The sequence below is a fragment of the Pseudorca crassidens genome, chromosome 6 (genome assembly GCF_039906515.1).
Source record: "Pseudorca crassidens isolate mPseCra1 chromosome 6, mPseCra1.hap1, whole genome shotgun sequence".
Lineage (NCBI taxonomy): Eukaryota > Metazoa > Chordata > Mammalia > Artiodactyla > Delphinidae > Pseudorca > Pseudorca crassidens.
Window position 1 is genome coordinate 26944001 of NC_090301.1, and position 17729 is coordinate 26961729.

The 17729-nt window shown below is 38.6% G+C and overlaps 1 protein-coding gene across 11 annotated transcripts in view; it reads right to left on the reverse strand.

Moving 5' to 3' along the window:
• UNC80 (unc-80 homolog, NALCN channel complex subunit) overlaps positions 1–17729 on the reverse strand; it is a 242910-nt gene that overhangs the window by 65184 nt on the left and 159997 nt on the right. For 9 of the 11 annotated variants that reach the window (XM_067740745.1, XM_067740742.1, XM_067740738.1 and 6 more), the window contains exons 31-37: positions 11176–11357; positions 10424–10555; positions 7840–8026; positions 7064–7195; positions 5248–5391; positions 1934–2034; positions 844–930 (exon numbers count right to left, since the gene is read on the reverse strand). In XM_067740745.1, coding sequence (XP_067596846.1) covers positions 844–930; positions 1934–2034; positions 5248–5391; positions 7064–7195; positions 7840–8026; positions 10424–10555; positions 11176–11357 — 965 coding nt within the window. The remainder of the gene's footprint in view (positions 1–843; positions 931–1933; positions 2035–5247; positions 5392–7063; positions 7196–7839; positions 8027–10423; positions 10556–11175; positions 11358–17729) is intronic. The other 2 variants (XM_067740736.1, XM_067740746.1) reach the window with 1 other exon arrangement.

Genomic DNA, 17729 nt, shown 5'->3' on the forward strand with positions numbered 1-17729 from the left:
GTGGCACATATATACAATGGACTATTACTCAGCCATAAAAAGAAACGAAATTGAGTTATTTGTAGTGAGCTGGATGGACCTAGAGACTGTCATACAGAGTGAAGTAAGTCAGAAAGAGAAAAACAAATACTGTATGCTAACACACATATGTGGAATGTAAAAAAAAACAAAATGGTTCTGAAGAACGTAGGGGCAGGACAGGAATAAAGACACAGACGTAAAGAATGGACTTGACATGGGGAAGAGGAAGGGTAAGCTGGGATGAAGTGAGAGAGTAGCATTGACATATATACACTAGCAAATGTAAAATAGATAGCTAGTGGGAAGCAGCTGCATCACACAGGGAGATCAGCTGGGTGCTTTGTGACCACCTAGAGGGGTGGGATAGTGAGGGTGGGAGGGAGACGCAAGAGGGAGGGGATATGGGGATATATGAATATGTATAGCTGATTCACTTTGTTATAAAGCAGAAACTAACATACCATTGTAAAGCAATTATACTCCAATAAAGGTGTTAAAAGAAAAAGGAATTTTTAAAAAAATGACATATACATTTTTTCAACAGAAAACTAAAATTATGGACCGACATGAGGAAGTTCTACAATGCCAAAGGGTGACAGAGAGGAAAGAGACATTTACTGAGTGCCCATCACATGCCAAGGATTGTGCCAGGAGGGGCTTCCCCATACAAACAGTGGTGAATTCAGCTGACCATGATTCACCTTCAGTCATATAATTAATGGGAACTTATTGAAAAAAAAAAAATCTCCTAAGATCTTTTTCTCTTATTGTTGCTTCCTACTTGGAAATGAATATTTATAACCTACTGGAGGTGAAACTCACCAAGTAGTTGAATAGGATGTGAGAGGTCTGAGCAGGAAAGTCTCCGATATTCAGGAGAAGTTTGCGCAGCATGTACATTAACTCATCCTGAAAGAACAACAGAATTTCTAGGTCTCATTCAGCTGCCATGCTGTAGGAAATAAAATTAACTTCTTGAAAAGCAAGGTAGGGGGATTTTTCTTACTTTTGCCCACATGTTGATTTCCCTTATGTTCAGAATTTTAATATGGTATTTGTGATACTTGTTAAATAGCGTTTAAACCAACTGTAACACCGTCTCCTAGAAGCTAATACATGAAATTACTAAGCAAGAGTCAAACTTTTAAATAAAAATGCAGACTGTGTCTATAGGTCCCAGGCAAATCACAGGAAAGCTGTACATCTAGTCATCTGTTTGCTGTGGCTTCCAGGTGTGATGGAAATGTGAGGAGGATCTATCTTAAGAAACCATTAAACAAACTAGGTTTATTGAACTTCACAGTTCTGCTTCCTACGTTTCAAGTCAAAGAGATAAAGCTGGGCCAAGAGAGAATAAATGGAGGTGTTTCTAATTAACCTTCCTTTCAGAAACTTAATCTTCCAGTGAACAGGACCATAACACAGAAATGAAGAAATAATTTGTAAACATCAGGGTATTTTGCCATTGCTCAGAAAATGACTTTTATTTGGCATAATCTTCTCACAGGGTGACCTGATAAATTAGATTTTTTGATTAATGGAGAGTTTCAACATGCTCTAACAATACTACCTGCACCACGTACTACCAGCCAGTCAGAATTCAGTAAACGTACCGAACACTGAAAACATTAAACTGAATTTAATCTTTGTTTAAAAGACTGAGAATCTTTCAGTATCTTAGGGTCATTACTAGCAGGGTACCATATACATACGGAGACATCAGTGAATGGAGAAATTCAAAAGAAAACAGCCAAGTTTAATTTGTTCATCATTATCATCATCCAAAGTACTTCTCGGCTATATGTCAGAGGACACCAATGTTGCATGCATGTCACTATAAAGTCCACTGCTTGTTTTTAACCATGTTCACACACATAGCTACACAGCTACACTATAAGAAAGAGGAATTTACTTGTCTGTTGCTGATGGTCAGTTTTTCCAGGAAATGTCGAAGAACTGTTGATGGATCTTCAATTAGACAATTCCATAAGACTTGCTGGGCCACAGCACTCACTTCAGAAGAGAAAGGAAATTGAATATTCATCTTAAATGGAGATAGATCTATTAGATAAAGTATTCAAATAATTTACTAAACTTTAATAGGTCTCTCTCAAATTCTTGCCTTACAGAGGTTCTGTGAACTCTTTTTCTATTGAAAGGCAGGTATCTGTTCTTTTTGTTGTTGTTTCTGAACATTTTAGCCTATAAGGAAAATGTGACAAAAGAGTATAGGATGCCCTTTAAATATCAGCATTGCTTTTGTTAAAAATGCATTTGTGATATACAATGGAATATCATTTAGCCATAAAAAAGGAAATCCTCCCATTTGTGACAATATGGATGGACTTTGAGGGTGTTATGCAAAGTGAAAGAAGTCAGACAGGGAGAGAAAAATGTATGATCTCACTTACATGTGGAATCTAAGAAAAACCCAAACTCATAGATACATAGGACAGATTTGTTACCAGAGGTGGGGGGGTGGGTACTGGGGGGAGGGAAGGTGGTCAAAGTTTACAAACTTCCAGTTATAAGATAAATAAATCCTGGGGATATAATGTACAGCATGGTGACTGTCGTTAACAATACTGTATTGTATACTTGAAAGCTGTTAAGACAGTAGTTATTAAAAGTCCTCCTCAGAACTTCCCTGGTGGCACAGTGGTTAAGAATCCGCCTGCCAATGCAGGGGACAAAGGTTCGAGCCCTGCTCCGGGAAGACCCCACATGCCATGAAGCAACTAAGCCTGAGCGCCACAGCTACTGAATTTGCACTCTAGAGCACACGGGCCACAACTACTGAGCCCGCGCACCTAGAGCTCGTGCTCCACAAGAGAAGCCACCACAATTCGATGTCTGCGCACCGCGACGAATAGCCCCCGCTCGCCGCAGCTAGAGAAAGCCCACGTGCAGCCACGAAGACCCAAAGCAGCCAAAAATTAAAAAAAAAAAGTTCCCATCATAAAAAAAAATTGTAGCTATGTATGGTGATGGATGTTAACTAAACTTATTGTGGTAATCATTTTGTAACGCATACATATATCAAATGTTTATGTTGTATATCTAAAACTAGCACAATGTTATATGTCAATTACATCTTAATAAAAAAAGAATACAGTTATGAATCTTTGTTTTGGAAATTACCCTAATGTTAACAGTGGTAAGTATTTATTAAAGTCCTACTTCATTGTTTATTGTATGCAGAAATTCCTAAAGTAATTATTTGGTTTAGAAAATATGCTTTGTTTAGAATGCACATGAATTAGACATGACCTTTTATTCTTCACATGAATGTTTTAAATAATAACTCCCACAGCAAGATGACATAGTTGAGCCAGTAACAGTTAGGGTTCCCACTTCTAATGAGGGTGTCTTAGGAATAAATAATTACTCCTAATGTGAAAGAAAGTGCTACTTCTTGGGGAAAAGTGGTCAGCCTAAGGTTGCCTGAAGTGCCCAGGCTAAGAAAGCAGGTGGGTAAAAGTGAGTAGGGGGTAAGCAGTAGATAATCTTCCGTTTAAATGGTTTAGTTTAGTTTTCTAAACTAGGAATATAGAGTTTAGCATAAATTTATTTTTCAGCCTATATTTAAAATAAATCATACCAAATTTTTTTGCTTCAGAAGCTAACCATCAAATTAAAATTGAGCTATATAAATAAATAATTTAACAGATGTAAATATAAGCTTTAACTTTCATGTATCTTTATAAATAATTAAAATAGATGTGGGTTTTTGTTAAGTTGAAATTGGTTGCAAAACTATCTTTATAACACTATATTCTAATTGCTAAGTACGGCAGTTTAATGCTTAAAACATGAGAAATACAGAAAAAGACAAAGAGGAGAATAAGACTGATAAGTCTACCAACCACCAAAACAACTATAAACATTTTAGAGTATATTTTTTCATATATATGAAATATATATATTTACATGTATCTTTAAGTAATATCATATAGAAAATACTCTCTGGTACTCACATTTTTAATTATAAATTGAACACTTTTATGTTAATATTTTTCTAATGTGCACAGAAAGCTGTCATATGGAGGTACCATGATTAACTAATTGCTTATTGTTGGACATTTAAACTCTTTTCGAATATTTGCTATTTTAAAACTATACAAGGTACAGCGTTCTCTGTAAACCTTAATTCACCCCTCATTACTGCCTTAGGAAATTGCTAGATACCAAAATCTGTGTCAAAGGGTGTACACACTTTTAAGGCTTATGGTGCATACTGTGAAACTGTTTCAGAATGCTTGCATTAAATTTTTACTGCCGTCAGCAAGGTGTGAGGATAATCTTTTCTCTGAATCTTTACCAGCTATGCATAATTTCTTTTGAAAAAATCCTTGCAATTTTTTATATGAAATGTAAGATTTCACTGTTGTTTTAAACAACAGTGTTATTTACAGATTTAATTGGCTGTTAGAGTGTGTGTTTATATCCTTTGTCCATTTCTCTACTGGGGTATAAAAATGTCATTATTGAGTTATAAAGGTTCTTTTTTTAAAAAAAATAACATCAAGAATATTAACCTGTTATCTGTGACAAATGTAACTCATCTTTACCCCTAGTTTATCATTTCATTTTTCAATTATTTTCTTTACATACTACCTTTGGAAAGGAAATCAAGTGAGAAAGATGGCATTAATGATGTCAGCCAATGGCTAAGATTTCTAAGGTGGCCAAAATCACTATTTGATTTCTCCGTGGCCAAATGAGGGTTGGTCTGTTCTCCAGTCCTAAACAATGCTCCTGGAAAAAACTGCCTATTTTAAGTGCAATATCTTGGTCATAAAGTTCGTGGGAGGAAAAGGTGGAGAAAGTGGTAGTGTTAGTTCAGACTACTACAAATCTGTCATTACAGTATGTCCATAAAACAACTCCACACGTGGCCAGTGGTTCATGGCTTCGAGGGCACCCTACTGCTCTTTATCAGATGAACCCCTTCAGTATTTATTAGAGTTACTGACGGTTTTGACTAGTCAATACTGTATACCTGTTGGGCTTCCCTGGTGGCGCAGTGGTTGAGAGTCCGCCTGCCGATGCAGGAGACATGGGTTCGTGCCCCGGTCCGGGAAGATCCCACATGCCGCGGAGCGGCTGGGCCCACGAGCCATGGTCGCTGAACTTGCGCGTCCGAAGCCTGTGCTCCGCAACGGGAGAGGCCACAGCAGTGAGAGGCCCGCGTACCGCAAACAAACAAACAAACAAAATCTGTACCTGCTACTCCATCTTCCCGCACCTCACCATCCTCCATCAGGTGGACAATGGGGAGCACTGCTGCACAGATGCATGCCGGGAACACAGCCTGCGGGGGCTGAGGCACGTGGGGGCTGGGCATGTGTTCGGTGGTGTGCTCCTCATCTGAAGAGGGAGACAGAATCAGCGTGCTTTTCTCAGTTCAAGACCTACTTATGGAACTTTTTTTTCTGTGCAGATATCTAGTCGTGCCAGCATCATCTGTTGGAAAGACTATTCTTTCCCCCATTGACGTTTCATGGCACCCTTTTCAAACTTGAAATCAACATACATGTAATGGTTTACTTCCGGTTCCAATCTAGTCCCTTGACGTGTATATCAACCCTCAAGTCCATACTGCACAGTCTTGGTTACTGCAGCTCTGTAGTCAGTTTTGAAATGGGGAAATGTAAGTTTTCCAACTTTGCTCTTCATTTCCAAGATTACTGTGCCTATGCAAGGGTGTGGAACGGTTGGAACCCTCATGCTTTTTGGTCGGAATGTAAAACGATACAGACACTTTTGAAAAGAGTTTGGCAGTTTTCCTCACAAGACTTATACATAATGGTTCATAAGAGTGTAATTCATAATAACCAAAGGGTGGAAACAACCCAGAAGTCCGCTCTAACTGGTGAACGGATAAACAAAATGTGGCGTATCCATATAATGGAACATTATCTTGTAATAAGAAGGAATGAAGAACTGATACACGTGGCAGCATGAATCGACCTGGAAAGTATGCTGAGTGAAAGGATCCAGTCACAAAAGGCCACATATTCTATGATTCCATTCATATGAGATGTGCAGAGTAGGCAAATTCACAGAAATCGAAAGTAGATTATTTCTCGTCAGGGGTTGGGGGGAGCGGTGGATGAGGCGTGACTACTAATGGGTATAGGGTCTCTTTTGGGGATAATGAAAATATCCTAAAATTAAGTAGGGTTGATGGTTGCACTCTACAAATATACTAACAACCACTGCATTATGCACTTCAAAAGGGTGAATTTTAGTATGTGAACTATATCTCAATAAAGGTGTTAGAAAAAATATAGATATGCCTTGGGCTGCTGTGATTAATTAGCATTGGTCATTTTTGAAGTTTTCCAGGGTTGTGCACTGAAGGGTTGAGAACCACTAGTTTCTGTACAGCTTTTTGATGACTTTATAAATCGTGATGAAATCTGTATAATCATGAAGGAGCGAGTCCCCAGACAGTTATTTATCATTAGAGAAGCATAGTTTTTAAATTCTTAGAACTGAAGAGTATCACATTTCTCCCCCAGAATCAGATTTCATTACAGGACTGGCACGAGCTTTGTTCCTCCTTTGATAAATTATTCCAGAACAGCATTCTAAAGCATCCTACTGAGTCTTAGCTATGCACTGGAATCACCTGATATTTTAAAAACACTGAGGTGCTTGAGTCCCACCCTTAGACATTCTGATTTGGTCTTGGGTGTGACCTGGGCATTTTTAAAAGCTCCCTGGTTGATCGTAATGTGTAGCCAGTGTTGAAAACTGTTAACTGCCTAGAATGATGTTTTATTGAACCCTCAGCAATATGATGACATGTAATGTAATTAAAATAGAACCAATTTATCAAGGACATTTGCTGGATTAAATCAACAATTTTTTTTTAGAATACCACTCATCTAATATACATTTTTAAACTTTAAGATCATGAGACAGGTTATTTAATCAAGACAGTGTAATGAAGTGAGATAATCATATCAAATAAAAATTGTTTCAAAACACACAAGTCATGAGGAATAAAGGACACATTTGTAAGAGGACACACCTTCAGCACTGACGGCTGAACGCACTGACCAGACTGACCCTCGGCGGAAGGAATAATTCCTGTGGGACGTGCTGGAGGTACAGGATGGACTCACAGACAGTCGACGGGCTGCCAGATTGGTGACTTCTTCTACTGGCAAAGAAAATGGGGAACGTGAACTTTGGTTTTGTAACAAAAAAGTTATCATCACTATTATAGTTGTACTTACATCAAAGTGTATATAGGTCTCATAGCATAAGGCTTAAGTAATTTAGAGTGTTCTTTGGTGAGGAAAAAACACCTACAGAAAGGCAGACAGAAAATTCCTCCCAAAGATTTCACAGAAGTGGGGCAGAGAATCACTGAATTTAGAATGGTTCAGAAATCATTTTTCTGATACCAACCAAAAAACTGTCTGCACTTGTGAAGGCTGAAAGTAGTTAATGGACTAACCCCATTTTTAATGATGAAAGATTGATTGCGTGTGTTTTATCACACACTCTGGATTCAGCTGCTGCCTGAATCATAGTCACTGCTTGGTCCATTATCATATTAGTTCATTCAATGTGGCTAATGTCCTCCTCTGTAAACAAGCCAGCTCTAAACATTTAGAAAAAGACAACTTTCTTCTCTTTCTTTAGATAGTGTCAGGAGGTAAGAGAGAGAGACAGAGGGAGCATATCACCTCATGTCACATAAAATCGTCAATGTTTATTTCAAAGCAAGTCCTTTCCCTTTTGTGTGACTCAGCAACCCCCCCCCCCCCCCCACAAAGAAGTCCAGTGTGTAGAGGGCACCTTCTTCTTCTGGCTCTGAGTTGGGTGTGCAGGTGGGCTCGTAGCAAGCCTCCTGGGTGATGGGGATGGCGGTGATGAGGCTGGCTTCTCGACCAAGACGTTTCTTCTCTTCCTCCTGTTGCAAGTTCTTTAAGATGTGTTCTGCCCTTTGATGGGAGCGGGACACAGCCCGGGCTGAAAAGGATTTCTACAGAGACATGAAGGCAAGTTTACTTACTAGCAACTCTTCTGCAAGGTCACATGTATAAAAAGTGTTCTACTAAATGTAGACACAGATGTGGTACTTTGTTCTCAGGAAATGTTAGGGCATCCGTGACCTAGTTTCATGGAGATTTATTTGTTTGCTTCTTTTTCTACCAAGTTTCCAGGCTGTGTACAACTAAGACATTCCTTTTCATTCAATCGGGATAATTCTTCAAGGATGTTTGTAATTTCGGGAAAGAAAAAATGTTATTTTACTTAATCTTATTTTAGGATAAAATATCAATGATCCACTCTTTAAACACATCGAATAAACATTTTTAATGCTCTGTTTCCTTCCAAAATTTCTTGAACTCGTTTTAAATGAAGGACATTTACTTCATAAGGTTAATAAAAGAGAAAGTCAGAACCATGGGAAGGAGGAGGAAAGATCTCTTTCATGTAAAACAATTAATTATGTGATTTATTTCATTTTTGTATCTTAAGTATCTACCACACTGCAAATACTTAATATTTAGAAATATTAATGTTAAATAATAATAAATATAAATAATAGAAAATACAGTGGCACACTGTAAATACTTAACAGGATTTATAGAAACAAAGCTACTGAATGGAAATTATGAGAGTTGGTAGTGTTACTATGGTTGAATGTAAAATCTGACTGTTTACCAGCAGCAAAAGCATAACAGATAAGAAACAATAAAGGAGAAAAGATTCACTTTGCAAAGGGACCATTCTGTTTTTGCCTTAATCATGATGTTTATGCTGAGATAAATTCCAAGAGCTCTGGGGATGAAGTAATTGGTCTCAGAGCAGGGAAGTGATCACTGACGTTCTTCACTACCAATTTGAAGTGATGTCTATGTATAGTAGAAATTCTACGTCTTTGTTGGCCAGTGGTCACATAGGATTAAAGAGACAGACAAGGGGTGTTGGTCACTCTTCTAAAGGACAGCTGTCATCGAAGTTCCCTTTATGCAGGGTATTAACATAAGACTAAAGTTTTCCAATAGTGGATGACACAACAGCAGTTAAGGGCATTTGATGGGCCACATGGCAGTTCATTTTCAGAGCCAGGGGTTAAGCTGGTTTATTATAATAAGATAAGGGAAAGATAACTGGATACAGAATTAGGGGCTTTGGCTTGAAATTCACTGTGAAATTGGGAAGAGAATGTACTTGACTCAAATGAATCTATCGCATGTATGAGAAAAAAACCAAGGATCTTTATACCAGTGGTTCCGATGCAGGAGGGAAGAACCAAGCGTGCCTTTGTCTTTGGCACAAAACCATCAGATATGAAGGCAGTGTATGCAGAAGAATTAAAAGAAAAACATTCTGATGGGTAAAGAGTTCAAACAAACAGTTCAAAGAAAACTACAAATGCCTAGAAAATATATGTATGACATGCAAAAACGTTCAACCTCGCTTCATATATTCAACCAACTTTTTAAAGATGTGTGAATAAAAAAGACAATAACTTTGTTTTTTGCCATTCAATGTGGCATTAGAAAATAATACTAGTTAATTTGAATAAAGAAGACATTTTCCTATTGTGTTATATAAGGGTAAAATGGTACAATCATCCTGGGGATATTTTGTGAGATATATCAGAAATCTTTAATATTCACATACCAATTGCCCTAAATCCTGTGGGAAATTATGCAAGGAAATAATCATGAATTTGTGTATATCTATATTTGCTTTATCTTCCAAATTTTCTACATTATTTGTAAGTTAGGAAAATGCTATGCAACAGGTGAAAAAGGCATATTTTGAAGATTTATTTTTTCAAAAGGCACATATTCTTGGTTCTTGTTTATAAACAGACTGGGTTCTAAACTTAACTGTTTATAAATTGTATTACTTACAGCAGTAATGTATTAGAAGAGCATAAGACCTGAGCTCTCAGAGTGATGTTTCTGATGATGATACTGATGATCAATAAGGTAAAGAACAGACTAAGGTCCAAACAAGGACAGCAAGAGCAGGAAACTCAGTTCTTTTTCTTATTCATCCAGAGTCAATCTCATTCACTTTTGGGTAGCTTATGTAGGTTAAATGAATTGTTTGTTTTATAATAAAGAGAGGCAAAAGCACTACCTTTGGCTAGGAAATCAATGCCTAATGCTTTTAGTAGCTTTTATTATAAGGTGGCTGCTTCTATGATTACGGAACAAAACTGTTTTGGCTTCTGGAGGTCTGCAAATGCTCACCCCAGATGTCAGTTCCTTCTATCTCAAGAACTAAAGGCCTTTTGTGGTTGATTTTCTGCGCTGTTATTACATTCTTATGACAACTGTCTCACACATCCATTGTTCTCTCTTACACGTATACCATGGAGCCTGAAGATATTAGAAAGAAAGGGCCTGTTACTCACAGACTGGTCTTCATTAATGGGGTCCTGGACACTCCCGCTGCACTGAGGGACCCAAGGGGGGTCAAACATCGGGACAGATGGCATTCCAAGCACTGGGGAGGGCAGGGTGAAGTTTATACTGGGAGGCGGGATCTGTTAGTTGATATCAGAAGAATGAAGTGAGTAAGATGGAAAATAAGATAGAATGAGTCTGAAGCAAAATTATGACATAATCTTTTAGAGCACAGGATGTTATAAGGCACATGAAGAACGTCTCTGGGCCTCAGTTTACTCATTAATAAAATGAAGCGTTTCAACTATATGATCTCTATTTGTGTTAATCACCCCATCTTCCAAAGAACATCTGTGTTTATATAGTAAAATGTATGGAAGATTACACCCCAAACTTCTAAGTGCTTACCTCTGGGGATGGTGCTGAAATCTTGAGGTTTATAGAAACTTGATTTTCTGACTCTACATTCTTACATTTCAATTTGTTTTAAGGACAAGAATTCACTCATATATGAGTCAGGTTTACTTATGTAATCAGAGAGGGAGAAAAAGAAGTATCTCAGGCTTCCCTGGTGGCGCAGTGGCTGGGAGTCTGCCGGCCAATGCACGGGACGCGGGTTCGTGCCCCGGTCCAGGAAGATCCCACATGCCACGGAGCAGCTGGGCCTGTGAGCCACGGCCACTGGATCTGTGCGTCTGGAGCCTGTGCTCCACAACGGGAGAGGCCGCAACAGTGAGAGGCCCGTGTATGTATACCTCACCTTAAAAATCTGCTGTGCTCCCTCCTCCATCCGGGGCCAGACCTGATAGCGAAACCTCCAAAGCGTGTGGAACTTAAGGACAGCGTTCAGCCGCTGCACGGTCTCCGGGTGGTGGAACTCTGATGTCAGCATATCAGACACGGCCTCAGGGACTTTCACCGCACACAACAGGAACATGGCCGCTAAAGACAGTCAACATCAAAGACAGTTCATCAGCTACGCATCTCTTAATTCTGCATGATTCCTGGGGAAACTGCTTCTGTCTCTTGAAAATAACTACTGAGCTATAGAGCCAGGCCACCAGTGCTGGCAAAAGCAAAGCCTGTTTCAGCACCTGGAAAGCAGACTTCATCCTTTGTGCCTCCCACAGTCTTCTAATATCTGATGCGAGCATGATCTGTGACAGCATGACATTGCAGTAGAAAAACTCATTCTAAGCAAAGTTTCCTTTGACAGTGAAAAGTAGATGCCAGAGGAAGCAAATGAAGAAAGGAAATTACAAGCTGAAATATCCTTTTTAAGAAATGGCTAGAGTCATCTCAGAGTAACCCTAGGACAGTACATAAAAATGTCCATTTAAAACTGTCTCAGTGGGCTTCCCTGGTGGCGCAGTTGTTGAGAGTCCGCCTGCCGATGCAGGGGACACGGGTTTGTGCCCCGGTCTGGGAGGATCCCACATGCCGCAGAGCAGCTGGGCCCGTGAGCCATGGCTGCTGAGCCTGTGCGTCCGGAGCCTGTGCTCCACAACGGGAGAGGCCTACGTACTGCAAAAAAAAAACACAAAAAAACCCCAAAACTGTCTCAGTTCCATTAGTTATATTAAAAATAACATTCATCATCTAGTGAGTGGGCGCCACTGGGAAACTCTGAGGGCGCAGAAGTGGCTGACGCGTGGTGGCTTGAGGAAAGGAAGACGAGGGCCATAAAGAGCCTGCTGTGTGGCTGAAAGGGTCTCGGTGCTCTGTCCACGTGTCAGGCCTGAGCCAAGTAGGTGGAAGAGCCGAGTTCAGGACACTGGACCACCAGAGACCTCCCAGCCCCACATAATATCAAACAGTGAAAGCTCTCCCAGAGATCTAAACCTCAATGCTAAGATCAAGCTCCACTCAACAATTAGCAAGCTCCAGTGCTGGACACTCTACGCCAAACAACTAGCAAGACAGGAACACAACCCCAACCATTAGCAGAGAGGATGCCTAAAATCATAATGAGTTCACAGACATCCCCAAAAAACACCACCAGAATGACAAGATCCAGCCTCATCCACCAGAACACAGGCACCAGTCCCCTCCACCAGGAAGCCCACACAACCCATTAAACCAACCTTGCCCACAGTGGGCAGCTGCGAAAAACAACAGGAACTACGAACCTGCAGCCTGTGAAAAGGAGACCCCAAAAACAGTAAGTTAAGAAAAATGAGAAGACAGAGAAACACACAGCAGATGAAGGAGCAAGGTAAAAACCCACCAGACCAAACAAATGAAGAGGAAATAGGCAGTCTACCTGAAAAAGAATTCAGAGTAATGATAGTAAAGATGATCCAGAATCTTGGAAATAGAATGGAGAAAATACAAGAAACGTTTAACAAGGACCTAGAAGAACTAAAGAGCAAACAAACAATGATGAGCAACATAATAAATGAATTAAAAAATTCTCTAGAAGGAATCAATAGCAGAATAACTGAGGCAGAAGAACGGATGAGAGAGCTGGAATATAAAACAGTGGAAATAACTATTGCAGAGCAGAATAAAGAAAAAACAACAAAAAGAATTGAAGAGAGTCTCAGAGACCTCTGGGACAACATTAAATGCAACAACATTCGAATTATAGAGGTCGCAGAAGAAGAGAAACAGAAAGGGACTGAGAAAATATTTGAAGAAATTATAGTTGAAAACTTCCACAATATGGGAAAGAAAATAGTCAGTCAAGTCCAGGAAGTGCAGAGAGTCCCATACAGGATAAATCCAAGGAGAAACATGCCAAGACACATATTAATCAAACTATCAAAAATTAAATACAAAGAAAAAATATTAAAAGCAGCAAGGGAAAAACAACAAATAACATACAAGGGAACCCCCATAAGGTTAACAGCTGATCTTTCAGCAGAAACTCTGCAAGCCAGAAGGGAGTGGCAGGACATATTTAAAGTGATGAAAGGGAAAAACCTACAATCAAGATTACTCTACCCAGCAAGGATCTCATTCAGATTTGACGGAGAAATTAAAACCTTTACAGAGAAGTAAAAGCTAAGAGAATTCAGCACCACCAAACCAGCTTTACAACAAATGCTAAAGGAACTTCTCTAGGTAGGAAACACAATAGAAGGAGAAGACCTACAATAACAAACCCAAAACAATTAAGAAAATGGTAATAGGAACATACATATTCATAATTACCTTAAATGTAAATGGATTAAATGCTCCAACCAAAAGACATAGACTGGCTGAATGGATACAAAAACAAGACCCATATATATGCTGTCTACAAGAGACCCACTTCAGACCTAGGGACACATACAGACTGAAAGTGAGGGGATCGAAAAAGGTATTCCATGCAAATGGAAATCAAAAGAAAGCTGGAGTAGCAATTCTCATATCAGACAAAATACACTTTAAAACTAAGACTATTACAAGAGACAAAGAAGGACACTACATAATGATCAAGGGTTCAATCCAAGAAGAAGATATAACAATTGTACATATTTATGCACCCAACATAGGAGCACCTCAGTACATAAGGCAAATGCTAACAGCCTTAAAAGGGGAAATCGACAGTAACACAATCATAGCAGGGGACTTTAACACCTCACTTTCACCAATGGACAGATCATCCAAAATGAAAATAAATAAAGAAACACAAGCTTTAAATGATACATTAAACAAGATGGACTTAATTGATATTTATAGGACATTCCATCCAAAAACAACAGAATACACTTTCTTCTCAAGTGCTCATGGAACATTCTCCAGGATAGATCATATCTTGGGTCACAAAGCAAGCCTTGGTAAATGTAAGAAAACTGAAATCGTATCACATATCTTTTCTGGCCACAACGCTATGAGACTAGATATAAATTACAGGAAAAAAATCTGTAAAAAATACAAAGACATGGAGGCTACTACTAAATACTAAATACACTACTAATATCTGATGCGAGCATGATCTGTGACAGCATGACACAGATCTTCAGTGATCTCTTGGTTACTGAATAACCAAGAGATCACTGAAGAAATCAAAGAGGAAATCAAAAAACATCTAGAAGCAAATGACAATGAAAACACGATGACCCAAAACCTATGAGATGCAGCAAAAGCAGTTTTAAGAGGGAAGTTTACAGCAATACAATCCTACATCAAGAAACAAGAAACATCTCAAATAAACAACCTAACCTTACACCTAAAGCAGTTAGAGAAAGAAGAACAAAAAAACCCCAAAGTTAGCAGAAGGAAAGAAATCATAAAGATCAGACCAGAAATAAATGAAAAAGAAATGAAGGAAATGATAGCAAAGATCAATAAAACTAAAAGCTGGTTCTTTGAGAAAATAAACAAAATTGATAAAGCATTAGCCAGACTCATCAAGAAAAAAAGGTAGAAACTCAAATCAATAGAATTAGAAATGAAAAAGGAGAAGTAACAACTGACACTGCAGAAATACAAAGGATCATGAGCGATTACTACAAGCAACGATATGCCAATAAAATGGACAACCTGGAAGAAATGGACAAATACTTAGAAAAGCACAACCTTCTGAGACTGAACCAGGAAGAAATAGAAAATATAAACAGACCAATCACAAGCACTGAAATTGAGACTCTGATTAAAAGTCTTCCAAGAAACAAAAGTCCAGGATCAGATGGCTTGTCAGGCGAATCCTATCAAACATTTAGAGAAGAGCTAACACCTATTCTTCTCAAACTCTTCCAAAATATAGCAGAGGGAGGAACACTTTCAAACCCATTCTACGAGGCCACCATCACCCTGATACCAAAACCAGACAAAGATGTCACAAAGAAAGAAAACTACAGGCCAATATCATTGATGAACATAGATGCAAAAATCCTCAACAAAATACTAGCAAACAGAATCCAACAGCACATTAAAAGGATATAGACCATGATCAAGTGGGTTTTATCCCAGGAATGCAAGGATTCTTCAATATATGCAAATCAATCCATGTGATAAATCATATTTACAAACTGAAGGAGAAAAAACCATATGATCATCTCAATAGATGCAGAAAGAGCTTTTCACAAAATTCAACACCCATTTACAATAAAAGCCCTCCAAAAAGTAGGCATAGATGGAACTTACCTCGACATCATAAAGGCCATATATGACAAACCCACAGCCACCATTGTTCTAAATGGTGAAAAACTGAAACCATTTCCACTAAGATCAAGAACAAGACAAGGTTGTCCACTCTCACCACTATTATTCAACATAGTTTTGGAAGTTTTAGCTACAGCAGAGAAGAAAAAGAAATGAAAGGAATCCAAATTGGAAAAGAAGAAGTAAAGCTGTCACTGTTTGCTGATGACATGATACTATACGTATAGAATCCTAAAGATGCTACCAGGAAACTACTAGAGCTAATCAATGAATGTGGCAAAGTAGCAGGATACAAAATTAATGCACAGAAATCTCTTGCATTCTTGTACAATAATGATGAAAAATCTTAAAGAGAAATTAAGGAAACACTCCCATTTACCATTGCAACAAAAATAAATAAAATACCTAGGAATAAATCTACCTAAGGAGACAAAAGATCTGTATGCAGAAAACCATAAGAAGCTGATGAAAGAAATTAAAGATGATACAAACAGATGGAGAGATATACCATGTTCTTGGATTGGAAGAATCAACATTGTGAAAATGACTACACTACCCAAAGCAATCTACAGATTCAATGCAATCTCTATCAAACTACCAATGGCATTTTTCAGAGAACTAGAAAAAAATTTTCACAATTTATATGGAAACACAAAAGAACCCGAATGGCCAAAGCAATCTTGAGAAAGAAAAACGGAGCTGGAGGAATCAGCCTCCCTAACTTCAGACTATACTACAAAAGTACAGTAATGAAGACAGTATGGTACTTGTACAAAAACAGAAATATAGATCAATGGAACAGGACAGAAAGCCCAGAGATAAACCCATGCACATATGGTCACCTTATCTTTGATGAAGGAGACAAGAATATACAATGGAGAAAAGACAGCCTCTTCAATGAGTGGTGCTGGGAAAACTGGACAGCTACATGTAAAAGAATGAAATTAGAATACTCCCTAACACCATACACAAAAATAAACTCAAAATGGATGAAAGACCTAAATGTAAGGGCAGACACTATAAAACTCTTAGAGGAAAACGTAGGCAGAACACTCTATGACATAACTCACAGCAAGATTCTTTTGGACCCACCTCCTAGAGAAATGGAAATAAAAACAAAAATAAACAAATGGTACCTAATGAAACTTCAAGTTTTTGCACAGCAAAGGAAACCATAAAAAGATGAAAAGACAACCCTCAAAACGGGAGAAAATATTTGTAAACGAACCAACTGACAAAGGATTAATCTCCAAAATATACATGCAGCACATGCAGCTCAATTGCAAAGAAACAAACAACCCAATCCAAAAATGGGCAGAAGGCCTAAATACACATTTCTCCAAAGAAGACATACAGATTGCCAACAAACACATGAAAGGATGCTCAATGTCACCAATCATTACAGAAATGCAAATCAAAACTACAATGAGGTATCACCTCACACCAGTCAGAATGGCCATCATCAAAAATCTACAAACAATAAATGCTGGAGAGGGTGTGGAGAAAAGGGAACCCTCTTGCACTGTTGGTGGGAATGTAAACTGATACAGCCACAATGGCGGTTCCTTAAAAAACTAAAGATAGAACTACCATACGACCCAGCAATCCCACTAATGGGCATATACCCTGAGAAAACCATAATACAAAAAGAGTCATGTGCCACAATGTTCATTGCAGGTCTATCTACAATAGCTAGGACATGGGAGCAACCTAAATGTCCATCAACAGATGAATGGATAAAGAAGATGTGGCACATATATACAATGGAATAGTACTCAGTCATAAAAAGAAACGAAATTGAGTTATTTGTATTAAGGTGGATGGACCTAGAGTCTGTCATACAGAGTGAAGTAAGTCAGAAAGAGTATAACAAATACCGTATGCTAACACATATATATGGAATCTAAAAAAAAAACAAAAATGGTTCTGAAGAACCTAGGGGGAGGACAGGAATAAAGACACAGACATAGAGAATGGACTTGAGGGCACAGGGAGGGGGAAGGTTAAGCTCAGACAAAGTGAGAGATTGGCATGGACATATATACAATACCAAATGTAAAATAGAAAGCTAGTGGGAAGCAGCTGCATAGCACAGGGAGATCAGCTCAGTGCTTTGTGTTCACCTAGAGGGTTGAGATAGGGATGGTGGGAGGGAGACACAAGAGGGAGGAGATATGGGGATATATGTATAAGTATAGCTGATTCAACTTGTTATACAACATC